The sequence below is a fragment of the Manis pentadactyla genome, chromosome Y (genome assembly GCF_030020395.1).
Source record: "Manis pentadactyla isolate mManPen7 chromosome Y, mManPen7.hap1, whole genome shotgun sequence".
NCBI classification, from domain to species: domain Eukaryota; kingdom Metazoa; phylum Chordata; class Mammalia; order Pholidota; family Manidae; genus Manis; species Manis pentadactyla.
Window position 1 is genome coordinate 23273447 of NC_080039.1, and position 22902 is coordinate 23296348.

Below are 22902 nucleotides of genomic sequence, written 5' to 3' on the forward strand. Positions count from 1 at the left end.
ATAATATAAAAATTTGTTTCATAACAGAAACTGAAAAGCTTTTATAAAACGCAAACTATGAGGATGGGGGAATTGAATAAATGTGTTAAAAGGTACGAACTTCCTGTTATAAGATAAATAAGTAGTGAGAATGTAAAGTACAGATTGCTCACTGTAGTTAACACTGCTGTATGAAATATTTGAAAATCTTTAATACAACAGATTCTTACACTTCTCTCATCACAAGGAAAAAACATTTTTCTCTTTTTGTATCTATGAGATAATGAATGTTATTAACTAAACTTGTGGTAATCATATGAAAATGTATGAAAATCAAACCGTCGCTGCACACCTTATGTTGAGTAACTAATATAGTGCTATTACGTCAAATACATCTCAATGAATAGAAAACTGAGTAATTCAGACTTCTAAGAAACATCAATGGAAATTCAAAAGCTCAAATTACATTTATGTTCATACATTATAACTAAAATATAGTTAACCCATGAACAACACGGATTTGAACTAACTGCATCCACTGATATGCAGATTTTTTTCAATTAACATGCTGAAAATATTCTAGAGACCTGTGATAATTTGAAAAAACACTTAAAGTATGTGTTAATCATAACCTAACATATGTGTTTGTTATTGAGAAGGGCTATTCAAAATTAAGTTCTGCAATCAAAAGCGAAATCCAGCATTATTCTAGGGACAACTATGTGTTTAAATGTTGTTTTAGAGAAAAGCATTCAATTTACAGTAATTACACAGAATTCTAATTTGCACATTAATGCTCCTATGATGTGCTATATTTTATAAATTATAAACCAATTTGATGTGCTTATTTTTTAATGCAAAAATAAACAAACATTACAATAAACTGTTACACAAAAGTTAATTTTTCAGATACAAACATGTCCCCATATTACTGCAGTAACATCTCAAACTATCTGTAGAGAACCATGTTGTATGTGAATCTGTCCTACGAGATTCTTTTGTAAAAATGCCACAACAATACAAATTGGTTAAAAATTGTCTGAACACTATTTTCTGTCAAGGACTAGCAGGCATTTTTGAGTAGTTCTTTGCCTGACATTCCACAAAGTGGGCAAACTGCATACATGTAACCCTGACCACCAACACTGAGTCAGAGCCTAGGTGTAGGTTATTGACTATTTTCTCAGTATCAACCGAGTTTCCTCAAAATGCTTTTTATGTTTGGTCATTTCCACCATTAAACTGAAGACTCCATTAAGGTAGAAATTATTCTTCATAGAGGCACCCACAAGGCTGGCATACAAGACACACGAGAAAGAAATTACTGAGTAACCTACTACCGTATGTTATACATTTTTCAACACCAACATGTATAATGATCTATATGGTAAATAATTTCCTTTCAATATCAAAATGTAAATGGTTTGAAAAGTTCTTAGTATTATATAAAACATTACTTCTTTAGTATAACCTCCAATTTAAAACTTCTAAATTGGCATATTACCATCATGCCAATTCACTCACCAGATTCCAGATTTAATCCCTATAAATATTACCTCTTATTTATTTAATATCTAACAAAACACTAAACTAGAAGAACAATGACCATCTGTACTTAGGATGATATAGTTACTGAAGACGCAGGGCATTACTGTATCACTTCAAACAAATCATTTTTTACTACTATTACAAGGTAAGTTTTAGGATATAATGGTCATGAATCAATCTTCCAATTTCAAAGTTTTTGTTATTGTTGCTCCTAGAATTAACTGGTACTAATTTTCCTTCAATAGATTCTTACTTATAAAAAAAGCAAAGGAGCTTACTGCCATTCTCTCAGCAGTCAGCCACTCTTCCTCCTCAGGATTACAATGTCGGCCACTGTAATATATCACACTAGATATGACCTTGTTAATTTCATCCAGGGCATTCATCTTTCCATTAAAAGAACATATCTCCAACTGTCTGCAAGAGAAATTTGGAAGAAGTATTACTATGAGAAATCAAGCAAATGATTATTTAAAGGGAGAGCATCTTACCTGAGTATCATTCTCAACCTAAAAATATCTAAATTTTTTACAGTTTCCTCTTCTCCTGGAATCCTTGAAGCTAAATTCCTCAGAGACTTAATAATCACTGAAAGGGCATCATTTTTGGTTTTATTCTTTGCTTCTTTTTTCAGTTCTTCATCAGTTAAATTTTCTAAAAACTGTGGAACTCTTTCTATAACTGGAATGAAGTACTTTTTCACTGTACGCTGACTGAGAAACTCACAGCACTGTCCAAATGGTCTAAATAAGGAAAAACACACAACTTTTGCAATATCCACAAGTTCAATGCTTAAATAAACATTAACTTACCAGTTAAAAATAAGAAGGAACTAGAAAACTGAGTCAGTTTTTAAAGCAGTAAAATCTTTATACTACAATGATTACTACTTTTAAAATAACTTACTTAATAAGAGCTGCAATTATTTGAACATTTAATGTTGCTCCACTAATAAAACGATCATGCAAAATCTGGAATCCATTTAATGTGCCAAATTTATTGATGAGGTCCACTAGCCAACCCTGTAATGCAGGTAATGATAAGTTAGTTCTTTCCATCAGAAAAAAATTTCAAACGTGCTATTGAAATGTGTTTGAAGTCAGTCAAAAAAAGGAAGTTCAGTAAACTGTTTGAAAGAATGTTTAAATAGAGTACAAAACAAACATATATTTTCAAAGATTTATTGTTTTCCTAATGTATTTTCTTTCTTTCCCTTAAGCCAGAAGCAACACAGGTTGCAAATACATAGTAGTTCATAGGGACACGGATACTATTTGTTATTTACCCTGTATATCTGCTGAAAAGAAATTAGGAAAGGGTGTTCAGTTGAACATGTTTCCATGTGTAAGAATGTAAGTGAATTTTAAAGGTATATAAAATAAAAATCGAATACATAGGTGCCCCTAAAAGATGTTTTAAGTCTTATCTTCTAAAAAGCCAGGTTTTAGGAGGAATTAAAAAGAAAAAAAGGGAACATAAGCATTTTATTACCAATCTTAAGCAGAAATAATTTCCACCCTTAAAAACAAAAAAAATTGAAGGGAAGGAAGCCTTTATCTGAGAAAGGGGAAAAGGTGGTGAGAGAAGTTAGGCAAAAACCTCCCTGTAAAACCACATGTAACACAGAAATACAGCAAATAACAACTAATTCTGAAAAGAGAGATCAGAACAAAGACTGCAACTGATGGCCCTCCAACTGGGGAAAAAAAGGGGACCTTAAGGAAAGGTAAAGTAGCAAAGTTGTGATATGGCAGGATCCAAGCCCATCCCCCACCCCAGCTCACAGGTGGGAGGAAAAAAAAAATGGGGCAGGGAGTAGAAGCCCAGGACTGCTAAATATCCACCCCTGGAGATCTCTCCTGGGAGCGTGAACACCCATCACAAGGAGCTCTGGAGATTTAGTGGGGTTGGAAAGCAAACAGAGGTGGAATACTTAGAGACACTGAGATTCTAGCCACTTGTGGAGAACAGGTACCCAAACAGACCACTCTGAAGCAAAAGAAAGGCAGGCACTTAGAAAGATGTCCCAACAGCGGGAGGGCTGCTAAAGGGGCAATGATTGCACAGAGCTTACTGTACAGGAGAAAGGAGAAGTGAACAAAATAGTCCCAGCACACTCAGCCCAGCAGGTTGGGGACTTTTAGGAGCTTCACCAGCTCCATCCGCCTGGCTGGCAATGCAGTGCTGAGGCCCCCACTCTGATACACAGCCTGATGCTCCTTCCTCTGGGCTTTGGTTTGCGAACCTGTAGCCCCTGCCGTCATGCCAGGCCAGCCGGAGGCCTTAACAGCTACAGGGGTATAACGCAAAGATGCTCCCAGAGTGCTCTTCCCACTGGCCCTGGCAGTGCAGGCAGGCACCGCAGCTGGGAAGCAGAAAAGAGCTCTTACCTCCCGGCAGGCACTGGCTTGATCACCTCAAGCCCGGCCAACACTCCAGATCCTGGGCAGCTCCACAGACTAGAGCTTCGGGACACTAGAGGACAGGGCATATACATAGTTTTTCTTCCCTATTATTTGTCAGAAATATGAAGTGGCAAAAGATCCTTGTACAAACCAAAATCCCGCAAACACCAGAAAGAGGGATAAATGAAACTGAAATCACGAATATTCTTGGTAAAGTTTTCAAAATAAAAATCATCAACATGCACACAGAGCTACAGAAAAATACTCAAGACCTCAGGCAACACGTCAAGGAAGACACAGAAACTTTGAAAAAATACAGTATCTGAAATCAAACATACAATGGGGTTGAAAAGAAGATCAGATGAGGCAGAGAAAATGGTAAATGAAATAGAAATCAGAGAACAGGAAAACAATGAATCCAAAAACAGAAAGAAGGGACCTCTCGGAATGAAAGAATACGAAGAGATCTGTGCGACCAATCAAGTAATATTCGCATTTCAGGGGTACCAAAAGAATAACTTTGAGGAAATAACTGCTTAAAAACTCTCCAGTCTGGGGAAGAACAGTCTCTCAGGCCATGGGAGTGCACAGATGTCCCAACCAAGGCACCCAAGGAAGACAACACCAAAGCATATAATTAAAATGGCAACGATCAAGAATAAGGACAGAGTATTAAACGCAGCCAGAGAGAGACAAAAGATCACATACAAAGGAAAATCCATCAGGCCATCATCAGGCTTCTCAATAGAAACTTTTCAGGCCAGAAGGGAATGGCATCGCATATTTAAGGCAATAAAACAGCCAAGCCTCTAACCAAGAATACTCTACCTGGCAAGATTATCATTTAAATTTGAAGCAGGGATCCAGCAATCTTTAGATTAGCAGAAGTTGAGGGAATGTACCTCCTACAAACCATCTCTACAGTGTATTTTGGAGGCACTGCTCTAGATGGAAGTACCGCTAAGGCTAAATAGCTGTTACCAGGGAAAATAAAACCACAGTAATGGCAGTAGATCATTAATTACTAAGCCAATGCAAAATTAAATCAACTGCCCACAAAGCTGGTCAAAGGTTACACACAGAGTGTACAGAATCCTAATACATAAAGTGTAGAGGAGGAAGAAAGAGAAGGGAGAAAAAGAAAAACAACTTTTAGACTGTGTTTGTTATGGCATAATAAGCAAGTTAAGTTGTTAGACTGTTACATATTAAAGAGGCTACCCCTGAACCTTTGATAACCATGAATTTAAAGCCTGCAATGGCAAAGAGTACATACCTACTAATAATCACCGTAACTGTAAATGTTCTGAATGCACCAATCAATAGACACTAAGTCACTGAATAGAGAAAAAAAAAAAGACCTGTCTATATGCTGCCTACAAGAGACTCACTTCAAACTCAAAGCCATACAGACTGAAAGTGAAGGGATGGCAAAAGGTATTTCATGCAACGAATAGGGAGGAAAAAGCAGTAGTTGCAGTACTTGTATCAGACAAAATTGACTTCAAAACCAAGACCGTAGCAAGAGACAAAGAAGGTCATTACATAATGATAAAGGGGGCAGTCCAACAACAGGATGTAACCATGATAAACATCTATGCACCCATCGCAGGAGTATCTACGTATGTCAGACAAATACTAACAGAATTAAAGGTCCTGTGAAATAGAATGCAATGCATTCATTCTAGGAGACTTCAACACACCACTCACTCCAAGGGACAGATCAAGAAGTTTAACTGTCACTGTCTGCAGATGACATGACAGCGTACATAAAAAACCCTAAAGACTCTATTCCAAAACTACTAGAATTAACTGAATTCAGCAAAGTTGCAGGATACAAAATTAATACACAGAAATCTGCTGCACTCCTGTGTACTACTAACAATGAACGAGCAGAAAAAGAAATCAGGAAATCAACTCCATTTACAGCAGCATCAATAAAATACCTAGGAATAAACCTAACCAAGGAGGTTAAAGACCTACACCCTGATAACTATAAGACACTCTTGAGAGAAATTAAACTTCTTTAAATAGCAGTAAATGGAAATGCATCCCATGCTCATGGATAAGAAGAATTAATATTGTCAAGATGGCCATCCTGCCTAAAGCAATCTCAGATTCAATGTAATCACCATCAAAATACCAACAGAATTCTTCAACAAATATAACAAACTAGTTCTAAAATTCACAGGGAACCACAAAAGACCCCAAATAGCCAAAAGAATCCTGAGGAGAAAGAATAAATTTGGGGGGAGGGATTACACTCCCCAATTTCAAGCTCTACTACAAAGCCACAGTAATTAAGACAATTTGGTACTGGCACAAGAACAGACCCATAGATCAATGGGACAGAATAGAGAGTCCACATATAAATCCACACATACATGCCCAATAAATAAATGATAAAGGAGCCTTTGATAGATAATAGGGAAATGGCAGCCTCTTCAACAACTGGTGTTGGCAAAACTGGAGAACTACATGTAGGAGGATGAAACCTGATTACTGTCTAACTCATACACAAAACTAATCTCAAAATGGATCAGAGACCTGGATATAAGTCATGAAACTATAACACTCATACAAGAAATCATAGGTAAAAATCTCTTGAATATACACATGACCAACTTTTTTCTGAGCACACCTCCTCAGGCAAGGGAAACAAAAGAAAAAATGAATAAATGGGACAACATATCAAACTAAAAAGCTTCTATACAGCAAAGGACACCATTAGTAGAAAAGGCAACCTACAGTACGGAGAGACTATATTCATAAATGTTTCATCCAATAAGGGACTAACACATTATTCACATGCTTCAACAACCAAAAAACAAATACCCTGATCAAAAAACTGGTTGAAGAACCGAGCTGGCACTTCACCAACAGGCACAAGAAAAAGATGCTCCACATCACTAAACATATGGGAAACGCTAATAAAAACCACAATGAGATATCACCTTACACCAATTAGAACGGGCACTCTCCAAAAGACAAGAAGTAACAAGTGTTGGCGATTATGTGGAAAAATGGGAACCTCCTTCACTCTTGGTGGAAATGTCAACAGGTGGTACAACTGTTGTGGGAAGCAATATGGGGATTCCTCAAGAAACAAACACTAGAAATAGTAATTCCGTGTGTAGGAAAGTACCCAAAGAAAACAAAATCTCTAATTTGAAGATATGTCACCTCTATGTTGATCGTGGCATTGTTTACAATAGTCAAGAAATGGAAGTAACCAAACTGTCCACCAACACATAAATGGGTAAGGAAGATGTGGCACATAAATATACACAATGGAATATTATTCAGCCATTAAGAAAAGTTCTGCGATTTGCAACAACACGGATAGACCTAGAGGGTATTATGTTAAGTGGAAAAGGCCAGGTGGAGAAAGACAAATTCCATACGATTTCATCATAATAATAAAGTAGAAGAGAATTAACAAAACCGCAGTAGACTCACAGAAACTCAAAAGTGACTAGTGGTTACCATGGGGAAGGGGTTTGAATGGGTGGTTACAATGGGTGTGGGGGATAAAGTGCAAACAGAAAATTTCAATCATAATATAAGCTGGTCACAGGGACAATATAGTCAATGATTCGGTAACATCTTTCTATGTTGACCAATAGTAACTGCACCAGAGAGTGGGAGAGGCTTAATAATGTAGGGATTGCTGAATCACTGTGCTGTATATATCTGAAAGCGATGTAAGTGTATATTAACGATACTTCAATAAAGAAAAAAAGAAAGCACTATGTTTTTTTTGGGGGGGAGGAACATAGTTTTATATAATAATAAAGAACAACTGAATCTTGCTTAGATACACAGAACACTTTGCCCAACAATGGGAGAACACACACTTTTATAAGGGCACACAGAACACTGTGTGGGAACAAGTCTTTTCAAAGGATTTAAATCATAGCCTATTTTCCCATCACAATACAATGGAGCTGGACATCAATTAATAGAAGAAAACCTGGAAAACCCAAAATAAATAGAGAACAACTCATCCAACTAGTGAAAAGAAGAATCAGTTGTAAGAGAAAAATTTATAGTTTAAAACATTTTTTATTTTTAAAGAAAGCTTGCAGTTTGACAACCTAACTTCTCCTAGGAAGCAAGAAAAAAATTATCCTATCCAACTAATCTCAAAACTAGTATTTTGGCAAGAAGACACTAGAACAAGGATAAACAAAACAGAGAAAGAAAAACAACAGAGAGAGAGAGAAAAAAATCAGTAAAATCAAGAACTGTTTCATAAAATTTACCTGTGAGATGAGAAGCCCTTAGGTCAGCTACAGGAAAGAGAAGAGAGCAAGACTCAAGTAACTAAAACTGTAAATGAAAGAGAAGACCCATCATAGATTTATAAGAAATATTAGTAATAATTATAAAAAATTTATGTCAACATATGGATAACCTAGATGAAATTGACACATTTCAAGAACAACCCACCTATGCTAAAACTGTATCAGGAACAGAAAATCTGAAAAGACCTATAATTAATAAGGCGATTGAATCAGCAAACAAAACCAGCAAAAGAAAATCAAGTACCAGATGGTTTCATTGTAGAGTTCTAAAAAATATTAAAGAACATATACACCAATCCTCAATCTTTCCAAAAGCAGAAGAGGAAGGAACATGTCCAAACTCACTTTAAGAGGCCGGCATTTCTCTAGTACCAAAGACAAATGGAAACTAAAGACTGTATCTATGCTGAATATTTGATGTAAAAATCCCTCAACAATATACTGGCAACCAAACTCATCAGCAAAGTAAGTATACACACAAGTACGTGGGATATATGTCCACTGGGATGCCAGGTTTCAATTTAAAAAAATCAAATTAATATACCACATTAACAGAATAAAGGAAAGAAAATTTGATATGATCATCTCAACTGATGCAGAAAAAGGACTGGGCAAAATTCAACAACCTAACATAATAAAAAACAAGAATAAAAAGAATCTACCTTGACACAATTAAGGGCACCTCACAAACCCACAGCCAACATCAAAGTCAATGATTAAAAAATTGAAAACTTTCCCTTGAAGATCAGAATTAAGACAAAGATGCTTGCATTAACCCAATCTATTCACACTACTGAAGTGTTAAGCAGAGAATATTAGGAAGGAAAAAGAAAGGAGAGGTTTCTAAACACAGAGAACAGTGTTTTTGGTATTCATTAGCACGCACACACACTAAAGTTATGTTCTGCTTTCTGTTTCTACTGTTGGTTTACATTTTTCCATGTGTTTAAAATATTTAACCAAAATGAGTATAAAAATAAAATAGACTTTACTATTAAAACTTCAGTAGCATGATAAATTAAGCCAGCAAAACAGTAGAAGGAATGTACATAGAACCAGGAGCCTTTTCCATAGCCTGGTCTGCTACTCAGTGCTTCTGGCTCGTTTTTTAGTTTGGTCTGTACCCTTGGTTCCCGTTTTCTTAAGCCTTGCTTCCATGCAATTAATTATCCTTTGGGTTAATAACAGACTGAGATTATTTACTTGACCCAAGACTAAGATCTTGATCAGCACTAAGGGTTTCTAATAAAAAAATCAAAATAACAATAGTATGTAATGAAAGCAAAGAATAAAATTTAAAAATCTGTTTACAGTCTGTAAATAAATCCGCTTCCTGCTGTTAAATATATATGTACAAACAACTGATGCTCCTTATTTGCAGTAATTATATTCTCTAAAGTCACTCTAAACACAGAAGGAACAAATACTGAATCACTGCGTCTAGGTGAAATACAAAGTTAGATCCCAACAAACATATTCAACAACCAATCAACACATACTAATCTTTGTTCAGGTAGGAGTTACAGTGGTAGTGGCCAGGAGTTCATCGTTAATGAATGAACAATACTTACATAATGTGTCTGTAAACAGAAACCTACATACAACAGCGTTATGTGCTTATCGTGTTAAAAGATGGTTCATGTCACTAAAGTTTTTAGACAAAGTCATTTTACTATTTAATTCTGAGAACAAACCAACATACTTTTGGTGATCGTGGATCTGAGGAATGAGCAAACAGTTCGTCTTCAGGCAACTGAGCACCTGGGGAAACTGATTCACTTAGACGTGTACCGTTGTAGACATGGAATTTGCAATGAGGATTTAAGGCCATGGAGAGAAGTTCCAGAAGTGGAAACGAGTCTTGGGACAACTTGGTCACACAAAGTTCCACTAGGCGATGAGCATTGTTAATAATACACCTCTGTTACGTTAAGGGGAGGAAGGTGAGTTAGAAAGAAAAAACAATCCAATTTCCTAAACAAAAACATTTCAATTCTTGTTAGTAATGATCTGTCTCCACGTTTCTATCCTGGTAGCCTGAATTCTGCTTCATTTATTTCACAGATATTGTGATCAAACTGATGTATCTTTGAAAGTAAGTATTTACTTATTTCACAGTTGTATTACACCTAATTTCAAAAGCTATCTAAGAATGGCTGCAATGAAGCAGACTTTACTGGATGTCTATTTCAGTCTTATGTCTACAGGACACATGCAAATCACCATTCTCTTCTCTTGAAATTTGTACCATGGAGACAGTTCATTCTAAAATTTAAACATTGAAAGTAGTCAATTATCCCAAATTGGGAGATACGTCATCCAAACCTCAAAAGTCACAGATCATGTCCAAAGCCGTCTATCACTTACCAAATCGGAAATGTTGGGTTTTATATGCCATTGTCATTTGTAGGAAAGGTCCCATTTACATTTTCTAATGCTGCAGTCCACAAACAAGTGGAAGTTTGCTTCGTAACTTTTGACTAATTCCACTTTATAAATTAGGACCAGAGGTTTGGAGTAATTACAGAAATTCAATGATTCTCACAGTACTTTTGTTTGTTTGTTTTCAAAATCTTTGCAATATGAAGGTATCACAGGATCAATGCATTACTTTTGTCCCAGACCAAAGAAATTTCCTTGAGAGTACTTGTATTTTCTACAGCCCGTCACTTGAAAATACTACCAATCTGAGAACATTTTAAGTTCTGTTTTGATTTTTTTTTATCATTAAAACTGTAGTCTGAATTCAGATCAGAAACTTTGGGGAGTACTAGTTTTCCAAGGAAAACTTTCCTTTTCTACAAACTGACAAGGACAAGGTTGCCAAGATTCTCTGTCATTCATGCTGTGTTTATTTACATACTGCATTGCAATGAAATCATTTCCTTTGGTACCTCAGCTATACTGAAGTCTTCTATTATATTCCCCATCTTGGGAATGTTTCTTACCACTACATAAAACTGCATACTTCCACAATCAATAACCTGATACATTAGAAGATATACTCTGTTTTGCTTAAGGTCACAGGAACTTGGGATTCAGGTGACAGCATTAAAATGAGGTTTCATAACTTCAAATCTCATGCTCACTCTAAAATACAGCTCTCAAAGGCCTTCAATTTTGTCAAACGTTATCAAAGGACTTAAGAGTAATGCTTTCCAGACACAAATCCACATGGATCACCATGTAAATCTTTGTCTCCAACATAATTAAAAAGACTCACATGAACTTCAAACTTCCAGTCACTCACTGTCTCATCCATAAGGATTTTAGTGAAAGATACTGTCAGTCCATCTCGGAAAAAACGTTGACATGCTTCGCTTTTAACATCAAGACCTAAGACAAGATGGAAAAATTAAAATACACTTAATGTGAAGACAACATTTCTCTGACCAATTGTATAATTAAAGATAATACATTGTTAAAAATTGTTTCAGGTTTCCAACACACATACAGCACAGTAGATTTTGAAACAAGAAGACGCATTATCATAAAGGGCTAAAGGGTAATTTATTTACACTGAAAATGTGGAATTCAGAAAAATGTAATACTATATCCAGTGAATTTTAGAAACACTGAGTTGTATGAATCTATGTCAAATCCGGTAATATAATGATTAACCGATATGCTTCGAAACATGATACTGGACTTTAAACACAACAATTACTACACAGAATCAAACATATCACAGCATTTTACTCACTGAAATAAAAGCTTTGTATAAGTGACTTTAAAAAATCCATCTTGTTGTAGATTATCTGATTAATTAAAGTATTTTAAAGAATCTGGTCTTGCTTTCCTAAATAAGTCCTTTCACTTGGCACCTAAGCATCTTTACTTCTTTTTAATTTCATCTGATTTAAGGAAAGTAGTACACTCATATGTCTTCATCTAAAAAAAACCTTCTTATCTCCTCAAAAAAACCCAGGAAATATCAAATTTGCATAAAAAAGTATATTTTGGTTTTGTTTATATAGTTATTGATATGTCATTTAAACCCAGGACTTCTGCCTCACAGTAACCATGATTACAAAAAAATAAATAAATAAGGGAATAATCCTCTGCATATTCTGAATGCAATTCTAGCAAAGTAGCATTTTAATGTTTGTTCATCTTGTACTGTTAGGACCTAGAACACACTAAATACCTAAACCCTTCAATTAAGGAATAAATGCTCAAACTAACAAAAGAAATTTGAGTGTTGAGAAACATATAATCAGAAAAAATATTTTAAAAGGTAAATAAAAGGTAAACACTCTTTAGATGATGGTAGGATAATTACTGTTAAATAAAATTATTACCTTGGCCAAAGAGTAAGACAGACTTCACAGGAAACCAAAGATAGATGTTAAAAACTGATTAAGGACACTGACAATACATGTACCTGTGGCTACTCCACTTCCATTCATTTTTAAATGGCCCAGAAAATGCTTCAGCCCTTTCTTTAAGCCTTCAAATCTTTAACCAAATACTATTATCAAAATTAGTGATTTGCAAGAATTCAGCTGAACCTAACATTAGAACAAGTCATTTAAAGATGATCTATTCCAATATAAAAGTTCATTCTTGGTAGCAGTAATACTAGATTTTCTTTATTGGTTGCTAAACAAGAACAAAACCCCAAAACAAAACTAAAAAATTCATTTTCAAAACTTTTCTCTCTTCCAGAAAAAAAGTTTTTAACATCAAAATTGTTAGTCTATTATAAAAATGATACTAATGAAACACCAATTTCCATTTAAATATAACAGATGGGGTTTCTATTAGCATGCACTTTGATTCATGACTTTCCAGTCAATCATTCAAATGTCAAGTTTAAATGCTTTGTCTGAAATTTTTGCTAATTAGTTTTTCTCAATTACAAATGACTTAAGTACAAAAAAACAGTTAATAATGTCAAGTCATATGGTCATATAGTATTTTTTAATTTGTAAAATATATACTTGAATGTATACTACTTACACTATTTCATGCAACAGATTTTCAAAGTCTTTTATATTTAAAAAATGTTTTTAACTTTTAAGTAACTACCCCTTTGAAAATACAATGACACAATAGATCCTATCCGTAGGATTATGAATATACATACAAAATTCTGCATAACATTTTAAAGGACTCAGGTGTCATTAAGGGCTGTCCAAAGGTTTCTATGAGTCTTTGCTCTACATATTATAAAGTCCTTCCAGGAAGTTTAGTGAGAAAGTGCAGTCTAAGAAGACACAAGAATTGGGTAACAGAGAAAAACAAAGCTATCAAGAACAATGTGGAAGTATACACACTTGAATACATTATGGATCACACAGTAAAATATAAACTCACCTTTCTTACTAAGATCAATAGCAGCTTCTAAAAGCACTTCTAATTCCCCTTTGGGCCAAACTGGAACCATCCAACTAGGCATAAGAATTTTTATGAAATGAAAAGATGCCATATTCATTGTGCACAAAATGAAATACTATAAACAACTTACATACTACAATTACTTTTGCTAGGAAAGTATGTAAAAATCTCTGATAATATATATTCACTATAAAAGTAAAAAACCTTCTTAAATCTGCTTTGTGAACCTAAGGTATTTATTGAACCCACATATAATTTTAATACAACAATAAGGGAAGACTTCATTTAAGAACTTTCACAGACAACTAAAACTAATCAAAAACCAATTAGATGTAAACCCATTGTTAGTAAGAAAGAAAGTGTTCCTCTGAGGTTGTTTTACTGGTAAGGCACAACACAATGACCCTTTTTTCTTGTGATTATCTTCAGAAACACAAAAGAGAGAGACAAATGGCTGATTTCTCCCTCAAAAATCACCTTTATAGAACAGTTAACAATTTTTCTTACAGATTACATGATTTCTAGAGTCCCAAGCACTTATGGCCTTGTAAGTACACCCCTAGATCAAAAAGCAACGCAGAAGCCAGTATTTTCCCTAGCTTCATGAAAATGTCAGGCATCTAGGAATGTACCCGAAATTAACCCACTATCCCAGAAAGAACTTCCTTCCATCTGTCCCTTAATTATTTACTAAAGGACAGCAGAAATCCCAAATACTGTATTTGTGTTACTGGCTGAGATGATGTTTTCCCCAGGAACATATCTTGGAGGAGACAAAGAATGGAGCCAGCAGGGAAAAGAGTATGGAGCAGCAACGAGCAAAGCTCTTTCAATGAGTAAACAGAACATTCCTGCTACTCAGGACAGTCGTCAAGGGAGGATGATGTTAGTGCTGTAGTGGCTGTGGTTTTATACTGCCTCCTGAGAGGAGAACTTCCCCCCTCCCCGGACCAAACAAAACATTGAAATAATGACATTACAACTCATTCTTGATTGGCTGAAAGTACGATGCTTTATTAGTACAGGGCAAATCAATTAGAGTTGAGGTCCATGTATCTAAGTGTACTTCTGAATGGCTGGCTGAGTTGGACTGGAGCTTTCTGCAACTTACAAGGGCCCTGAAGCTTCTTGAAACTTAAAAAGGCCTTGAACTGACTGGGGTCCTGAATTCTTATCTGCCTGCATCCCTTTATCACCCGCATCATTTTGATAAAAAATACTTATTACAAGCCATCTGCTAGATATAAATTGGTACATTTTTTTGTTCTTTTCAGTTACACTAAAAAGCATCTTTATTTTCCTGGCATTAGGAATTTTTTGTAACTCAGTTCTAATCAGAAGTAAACTCTTATGAACAAATCAGCAACCACCAGACAAAATAAAAGAAAAATAAACTGTTGAAATATCTCTGCTGTTTAAAATGGACAATATAAGGAAAGTCATCTAGCAACTCAAGCAATCTATGTGTATCAAGAAGAAACACATTTCATAAATGCTTAAAAGAAAATTCCTGTCTGTACTTCTAAGCCAGAAACATACCAACTAAAATATTAAAGAACATTTTCAAGCTTTATTCATTACTACCCAGTTGTTAAAAACCCATACAAATGCATGCACTAAGACCAATAAATTATGAGGTACTTGGTAATGACTAAAATGTTAAGGCTATTTAATGGACAGTAAGACTATTTTGACACTGCAGTCCACTCTTTTTCTCTTCCAGTACCAGTTAAAATGCTGGTCGTAGTTTGTTTTTCCCGTCAAATTTACCTGTTGATCATGTCATCCAACTCTGCCAGGTCAGTATGTGGAAATGCAGGTTCTTTATCTTCATGCTGTGGTGGAGCATCACCTTGACCCTGTTCATCTGGAGGAGTTGCTGAGGAATTCTCATTGGAGGAATCAGATGATAATATCTTAAAAATTAAATATTCCGGACTTAAGTCTATAACATATGTACGTTTCTCGATTCAGATACCAACACAGTTAAGTGAAAATATTACTATATTTTCTATTATAGTATAGACTATAACTGTCTGTATGTAGCTGTAAATATTTAATAAGGTGGGATCAGAATACTTAAGATTTTGGCCAATCTGTGATTATTTTTTCACATTTTTATACTTGTGATTTAAGAATCTTCTAAAAAATAATGGCCTAATCATACTGCATGAATTTAAGTAAGTTGAAATTAGAGAACATTAGTTTTTACAATGTTTAGTACAAATAAAAGCTGTAATGAACCTTTTTAAAACTGAATCATTGTTGACAGGCAATGAAACTTCTTAACCACAAATATTTACACAAAACTTTGGAAATGATGCATGAATTTCTGAGGCTAAACCATAAGAATAACCATGCCTTCTTTCTCCTTAGAGAAATCTTTCAGGAAGAAATGAAGTTCCATGCCTGAGAGATTCTAAAGAAACCCTACTCACGGGCCCATGTGGTGAGGAAGTGACATTCCTGCTATGTGAGTGAGCAATTGTGGAAATGTATTCCCCAACGCCAGAGTCAAGCCATCGGAGTACTGTAACCGTGGCTGACATGCTAACCACAACATAAGAGACACTCTGCCTGAACCACTCAAAAGTCACTCCTACATTCTTATTGAACAGTAACTGTGAAGTAATTGTTATATCACACAGTAACAACCTAAGTTACTTTATTGTTAAGTGACAAAACTTGCTTAATAGGTTACATAAAACATGTTATCATTCCTAAAGTAATAACTACAAGCATTAACAAATATATACCTAAAGAGTACAAAGGTAAAGAAACAACTATTTCATAATCCAAGAGTTCAAAAAAAAATGAAATCAAGAGGACAGATAAACCCCACACATCAGTATTCAAAAGAAAACAGGGAACGGATGAGCCAACATGGAGGCTTGAGAAAGGCAATGGAAATCTCCTCCCAAAACCATGTATATATTTGAAAATAGAACAAATACAACTATGCCTAAAAGAGAGACCAGAAGACATAGTACAACAGGCAGACAACATCTACATGTGTAAGAACTCAGCATCTCACGAAAAGGTAAGCTACAAAGCCACAACCCGGCAGGACCTGAGCACTCCCCGAGTCCAGCTCACTGGCAGGAGGAAAGGAGTCACAGTGGGGAGGAAGTGGAAGCACAGGACTGCTAAATAACCAGCCCTAGTAATACGCACTGGGAGAAAAGACACACATGGCATGGTGTGCTGGATATTAGGGAAATGGAAAAATAAAACCTGTGAGCATGTCCCCACAGCCAGCTCCTCTAGGACAAAAGAAAAGCAAGTACTTTTTGAAAGTCTTAAAGGGAGAAGGGCTTAACCTCTGGACGGAAGCATACTGGCACACTAAGCCCAGCAGGCTGGGAATCCTAAGGACCTTCATATGCCCTAACCCCCTTGGTGGCAATGCAGCTCTGAAGCCCCTCATGGCAATAAGCAGCCTGCCATTTGTTCTCCCCAGCTGGCGGTGCCCAAACACAGCAGCTGAGCAGGCTGAGAGCAGTCCCACCCACAGCAAGAGCCCAGATTCTCCTCCCAGCACGCAGTTAACCGAGCCACAGAAAGAGGCTGCCGCCAGTGTGCACCTACCCGGCACACACAGAGCAAACGAGAACAAGGTTCAGAAAGCACGAAGGGGTGCCGATTGTGCAGGAGAGCACACCCAGTACACCTGCGACTCCCACAGGGCTCTGGGCTATCCCGAGGGCTGCCCCACAAGGAGTCGTGAAGGACATTAACCGAGAGGCTGCTCCCAGTGTGCGGGTAACCTACACAGTCAATGCAGAAGGGCAAGGCGAACAGCAAGCAGGAACGGACTCTGTTCCCCCACCTGACATATGCGCTACCAGCCTACGACTAACTCTAGCACCATGAAAAGGAGGAAGAATCTGGTACAGTCAAGAATCACCCAGACAACTACTGAGAGAGGGCCTGGGGAGATATGTATCACCAATATTCCTGAAAAAGAATTCAAAATAAAGGTGATAACCGTACTGATGGACCTGCAGAGAAATATGCAACAGCTAAGGGATGAAGTCCGGAGGGAGATTACAGAAATGAAACAATCCCTGGAATGACTGAAGAGCAGACTGGATGAGGTGCAGAGACTGCTAATGGAATAGAAATCAGGGAACAGGAATACAGAGAAGCTGAGGCAGAATGAGATAAAAAGATCTCCAGAAATGAAAAACTATTAAGAAAAATGTGTGACCAATCCAAATGGAACAATATTCCCATTGTAGTGGTACCAGAAGAAGAAGAGAGAGAAAAGGGGATTGAAACTGTCTTTGAAGAAATAACTGCTGAAAACTTCACCAAACTGGGGGAGGAAATAGTCTCTCAGACCATGGAAGCCCACAGAACTCCCAACACAAGGGACAAAAGGAGGACAACAACAAGACATATCATAATTAAAATGACAAAGATCAAAGACAAGGACAGAGTATTAAAGGCAGCCAGAGAGAGAAAAGGTCATCTACAAAGGAAAACCCATCAGGCTATCATCACACTTCTCAACAGAAACCTTACAGGTCAGAAGGGAATGGCATGGTATATGCAACACAATGAAACAGAAGGGCCATGAACCAAGAATACTGTATCCAGCATGACTGTCATTTAAGTATGAAGGAGAGATTAAATAATACCCAGACAAGCAAACGTTGAGGGAATTTGCTTCAAACAAACCACCTTTACAGGACATTTTAAAGGCAATGCTCTAGATGGAAGCACTCATAAAGCTAAACAGATGTCACCAGAGAAAATAAAATCACACGAAAAATCAGACCAACCAAATACTAACTACAGGAAAAAAATAAAATCAACTCCTCACAAAAGCAGTTAAAGGAAACACAGAAGAGTACAGATTAAAACACCTAACATATAAAGAATGGAGAAGGAACAATAAGAAGGGAGAGATCGATTAAGGAATCATTACACTGTGTTTACAATAGCTTAATAAGTGAGTTAAGTTAGACGGTTAGATAGTAAAGAAGATACACTTGAACACTGGCTAACCACACATAGAAGGCCTGCAATGGCAGTAAGAACATATTTTTGGATAATGACCCTAAAGGTAAATGGACTGGACGGACCAATCAAAAGACACAGAGCAATAACAGAATGCATAAAATAGCAACACCCATCTATATGCCGCTCAAAGAGACTCACCTCAAAACCAAACACATACATGGACAGAAAGTGAAGGGATGGAAAAAGATACTTCATGCAAACAACACGGAGAGAAAAGCTGGTGATGCAGTACTTGTAAAAGACAAAATAGATTTCAAAACAAAGAAAGTAACAAGAGACAAAGAAGCACATTTCATAATGAAAAAAGGGGTCAGTCTAACAACAGGATACAACCATTACAAATATATATGCACCCAATACCAGAGAGCCGACATAGAGGAAACAAACAGTAACAGAACTTAAGGAGGAAACAGAATGCAATGCACTCAATCTAGGAGACTTCAACACACCACTCTCTTCAAAGGGCAGATCTACAAGACAGAAAATGCGTAACGACACACAGGCACTGAACAACACACTAGAACAGACATACCTAACAGACATCTGCAGAACAGTACACCCAAAAGCAGCAGGATACACATTCTTCTCAAGTGCACATGGAACATTTTCCAGAATAGACTACATACTAGGCCACAAAAAGAGCCTCAGTAAATTCCTAAAGATTGAAATTCTACCAGCCAACTTCTCAGATGACAAAGCTATAGCTAAGACCAGAAATAAACCTTAAAAAGAAAACAAACACACATGGACGCATGACAACATGCTTCTAAATAATTAATGGATTAACGACCAAATTAAAACAGATCAAGCAATACATGGAGACAAATGGCAAACACAGCACAAAGCCCCAACTTCTGAGAGACAAAGTGAAGGCAGTATTAAGAGGAAAGTATATAGTAAACCAGGCCTATTTAAAGCAGGAAGAACAATCCCAAATGAATAGTCTAAAGGAACAATTACTGAAATTGGTAAAAGGAGAACGAATGAGGCCGAAAGTCAGCAGAAGGAGGTACACAGAAAAGATCAGAGAAGAAATAAATAAAATAGAGGGAATAAAACAATAGAAAAAATAAATGAAAGCAAGAGCTGGTTCCTTTAGAAAATAAACAAAATAGAAAAACCCCTAGCCAGACTTATTAAGATAAAAAGAGAATCTATACACATCAACAGAATCATAAACGAGAATGGAAAAGTCATGACGGACCCCCCAGAAATACAAAAAATTATTAGACAATACAATGAAAATCTATATGATAACAAGCTGGAGAAACTGGAAGAAATGGACAACATCCTGGAAAAGTACAACCTTCCAAGACTGACCAAGGAAGAAACAGATCATCTAAACAGACCAATTAACAGCAAAGAAATTGAATTGGTAATCAAAAAACGACTCAACAACAAAACACCCGGGCCAGATGGATTTACCCGTGAATTTTATCAGACACATGGAGAAGACATAATACCCATTCTCCACAAAGTTTTCCAAAAAATAGAAGAGGGACGCACTACTTCCAAACTCATTCTATGAAGTCAGCCAGCATCACTCAAACACCAAAACCAGGCAAAGACCCGACCATAAAAGAAAATTACAGACCAATAGCCATGATGAATATAGATTCAAAAATACTCCCCAAAATATTAGCAATCCAAATTCAAAAATACATCAAGAGGATCGTACACCATGATCTAGTGGGATTCATCTCAGGGATGCAAGGATGGTACAACATTGCAAATCTATCAACATCATTCACCACATTAACAAAAAGGACAAATCCACATAAACATCTCCAGACACTGATTCACTCATGATAAATATTCACAACAAAATGGATATAGAGGCCAAGTACCTCAACATAACAGACGCCATATATGACAAGCCCACAGCCAACACTGTACTTAACAGCGAGAAGCTGAACGATTTCCTCTAAGATCGGGAACAAGACAGGGAAGCCCACTCTCCCCACTGCTATTCAACGTCGTACTGGGAGGTCCTAGCCACAGCAATCAGATAAAACAAAGAAATAAAACGCATCCAGATGGGTAAAGAAGAAGTCAAACTGTCACTATTTGCAGACGACATATTATACATAAAAAACCCTTAAGGCTCCACTCCAAAACTACAACTAATATCTGAATTCAGCAAAGTTGCAGGATACAAAACTAATACACAGAAACCTGCTGCTTTCCTATGCTCTAATGACAAACCACCAGAAGAAATCAGGAAAACAATTCTATTCACAATTACATCAAAATATTAAAATACCTAGGAATAAACCTAACCAAAGCAATCCTGCAAAGGAAGAATGAGTGTGGGAGATCTTGCTTTCCAACTTCACGCTCTACTACAAAGCCACAGTACACAAGACAAAGTGGTACTGGCATAAGAGCAGACCAGTGGAACAGAACAGAGAGTCCAGCTATTAACTCAAACATGTATGGTCAACTACTATACGATAAAGGAGCCATGGACATACAATGGGGAAATGACGGCCTCTTCAACAGCTGGTGTTGGCACAGCTGGTGTTGGCAAAAATGGAAAGCTAAATGTAAGACAACTAATTGGATCATTGTCTAACCCCATACACAGAAGTAAATTCAGAATGGATCAAACACCTGAATGTAAGCCATGAAACCATAAACCTCTTAGAAACAAACATAGGCAAAAATCTATATAAACATGAGCAACTTCTTCATGAGCGTATCTCCCCGGGCACGGGAAACAAAAGCAAAAATGAATAAGTGACACTAAATCAAGCTGAAAAGCTTCTATACAGGAAAGGACACCACCAACAGAACAAAAAGGCATCCTACAGCATCGGAGAATATATTCATAAATGACCTATCTGACAAGGTAAGGTTACCATCCAAAATATGTAAAGAACTCACACACGTCAACACCCAAAAAGCAAATAGACCAATTAAAAGATGGGTGGAGGATATGAACAGACAATTCTCCAAAGAGGAGATTCAGATGGCCAACAGGCACATGAAGAGATGGTCCACATTGCTAATCATCAGAGATACGCAAATTCAAAACACAATGAGCGATCACCTTACACCAGTTAGGATGGCCAACATCCAAAAGACAGACAACCACAAATCCTGGTGAGGATGTGGAGAAAGGTGAACCCTCCCACACTGCTGGTGGGAATGTAAATTAGTTGAAACATGGTGGTAAGTAGTATGGACGTTCCTCAAAAAACTAAAAATAGAAATACCAGTTGACCTAGGAAGTCCACTGCTAGGAATTTACCCAAAGAAAACAACTTTGCAGATTCAAAAAGACATGTGCACCCCTATATTTATTGCAGCACTATTGACAATAGCCAAGATAAAGATGCAACCTAAGTGTCCATCAGTAGAGGGAATGGATACATATACACGATGGAATATTTTTCAGCCGTTAAGAAGAAAACAAATCCTACCATTTGCAGCATCATGGATGGAGCTACAGGGTATTATGCTCAGCTCAGTGAAATAAACTAGGTGGAGAAAGACCAGTACAAAATCATTTCACTTATCTGTGGAGCATAAGAACAAAGCAAAAACTGAAGAAACAAAACAGCGGCAGACTCACAGAACCAAAGAATGAACTAACATTTATCAAAGGGAAAGGGGCTCGGGAGGGCGGGTGGGGAGGGATGCATATGGGGATTAAGGGGCATTATGATTAGCACACATAAATAGGGGTGGCACGGAGAAGGTAGTATAGCACAGAGAAAACACATAGTGCCTCTACTTACAGTATCTTACTACCCTGATGGAACAGTGACTCTAGTGGGGTATGTGCTGGGGACTTGATAATACGGGGAATGTAGTAACCACAATGTTCCTCATGTGAAACCTGAGCACAAGGTTGTGTAGCAATGATACTTAATTTTTTTTAAATGCCCAAGAACTCTAGGCCAACTATAAAACATATGGTCAGGATGCAAAGAGAAGAAGAGACAATACTGGAAGTAGATAGAACTGAGAATTCCTCCCAAATTAATGGCAGACACCAAAGCACAGTTCCAGGAAGCTTACAGAACACCAAGCAAGGTAGATGTCAAAAAACGACATTTAGGCATCATATTCAAACTGCAGGGAAGTGGGATAAAAGCACAGGACCTATCAAGAAGCAAGGGTAGCAATTATAGCAGACTTTTCCTCAGAAACCACACAAACAAGAAAATGCAACAGGGCTGAGAGAAAATCACAACCAATTCAGAATTCCCTATCCTGAAAACTTATACTTCAAAGGGAAGTGTATTATATACTATACACAAGCAAAAATTGAGGTAATTTTTTTGTCA

At 36.8% G+C, this 22902-nt stretch overlaps 1 protein-coding gene across 3 annotated transcripts in view; it reads right to left on the reverse strand.

Moving 5' to 3' along the window:
• LOC130682066 (probable ubiquitin carboxyl-terminal hydrolase FAF-X) overlaps positions 1 to 22902 on the reverse strand; it is a 167138-nt gene that overhangs the window by 142107 nt on the left and 2129 nt on the right. For all 3 annotated transcript variants that reach the window (XM_057496189.1, XM_057496190.1, XM_057496188.1), the window contains exons 2-8: positions 15350 to 15495; positions 13559 to 13638; positions 11463 to 11575; positions 9942 to 10160; positions 2434 to 2549; positions 2019 to 2270; positions 1806 to 1944 (exon numbers count right to left, since the gene is read on the reverse strand). In XM_057496189.1, coding sequence (XP_057352172.1) covers positions 1806 to 1944; positions 2019 to 2270; positions 2434 to 2549; positions 9942 to 10160; positions 11463 to 11575; positions 13559 to 13638; positions 15350 to 15495 — 1065 coding nt within the window. The remainder of the gene's footprint in view (positions 1 to 1805; positions 1945 to 2018; positions 2271 to 2433; positions 2550 to 9941; positions 10161 to 11462; positions 11576 to 13558; positions 13639 to 15349; positions 15496 to 22902) is intronic.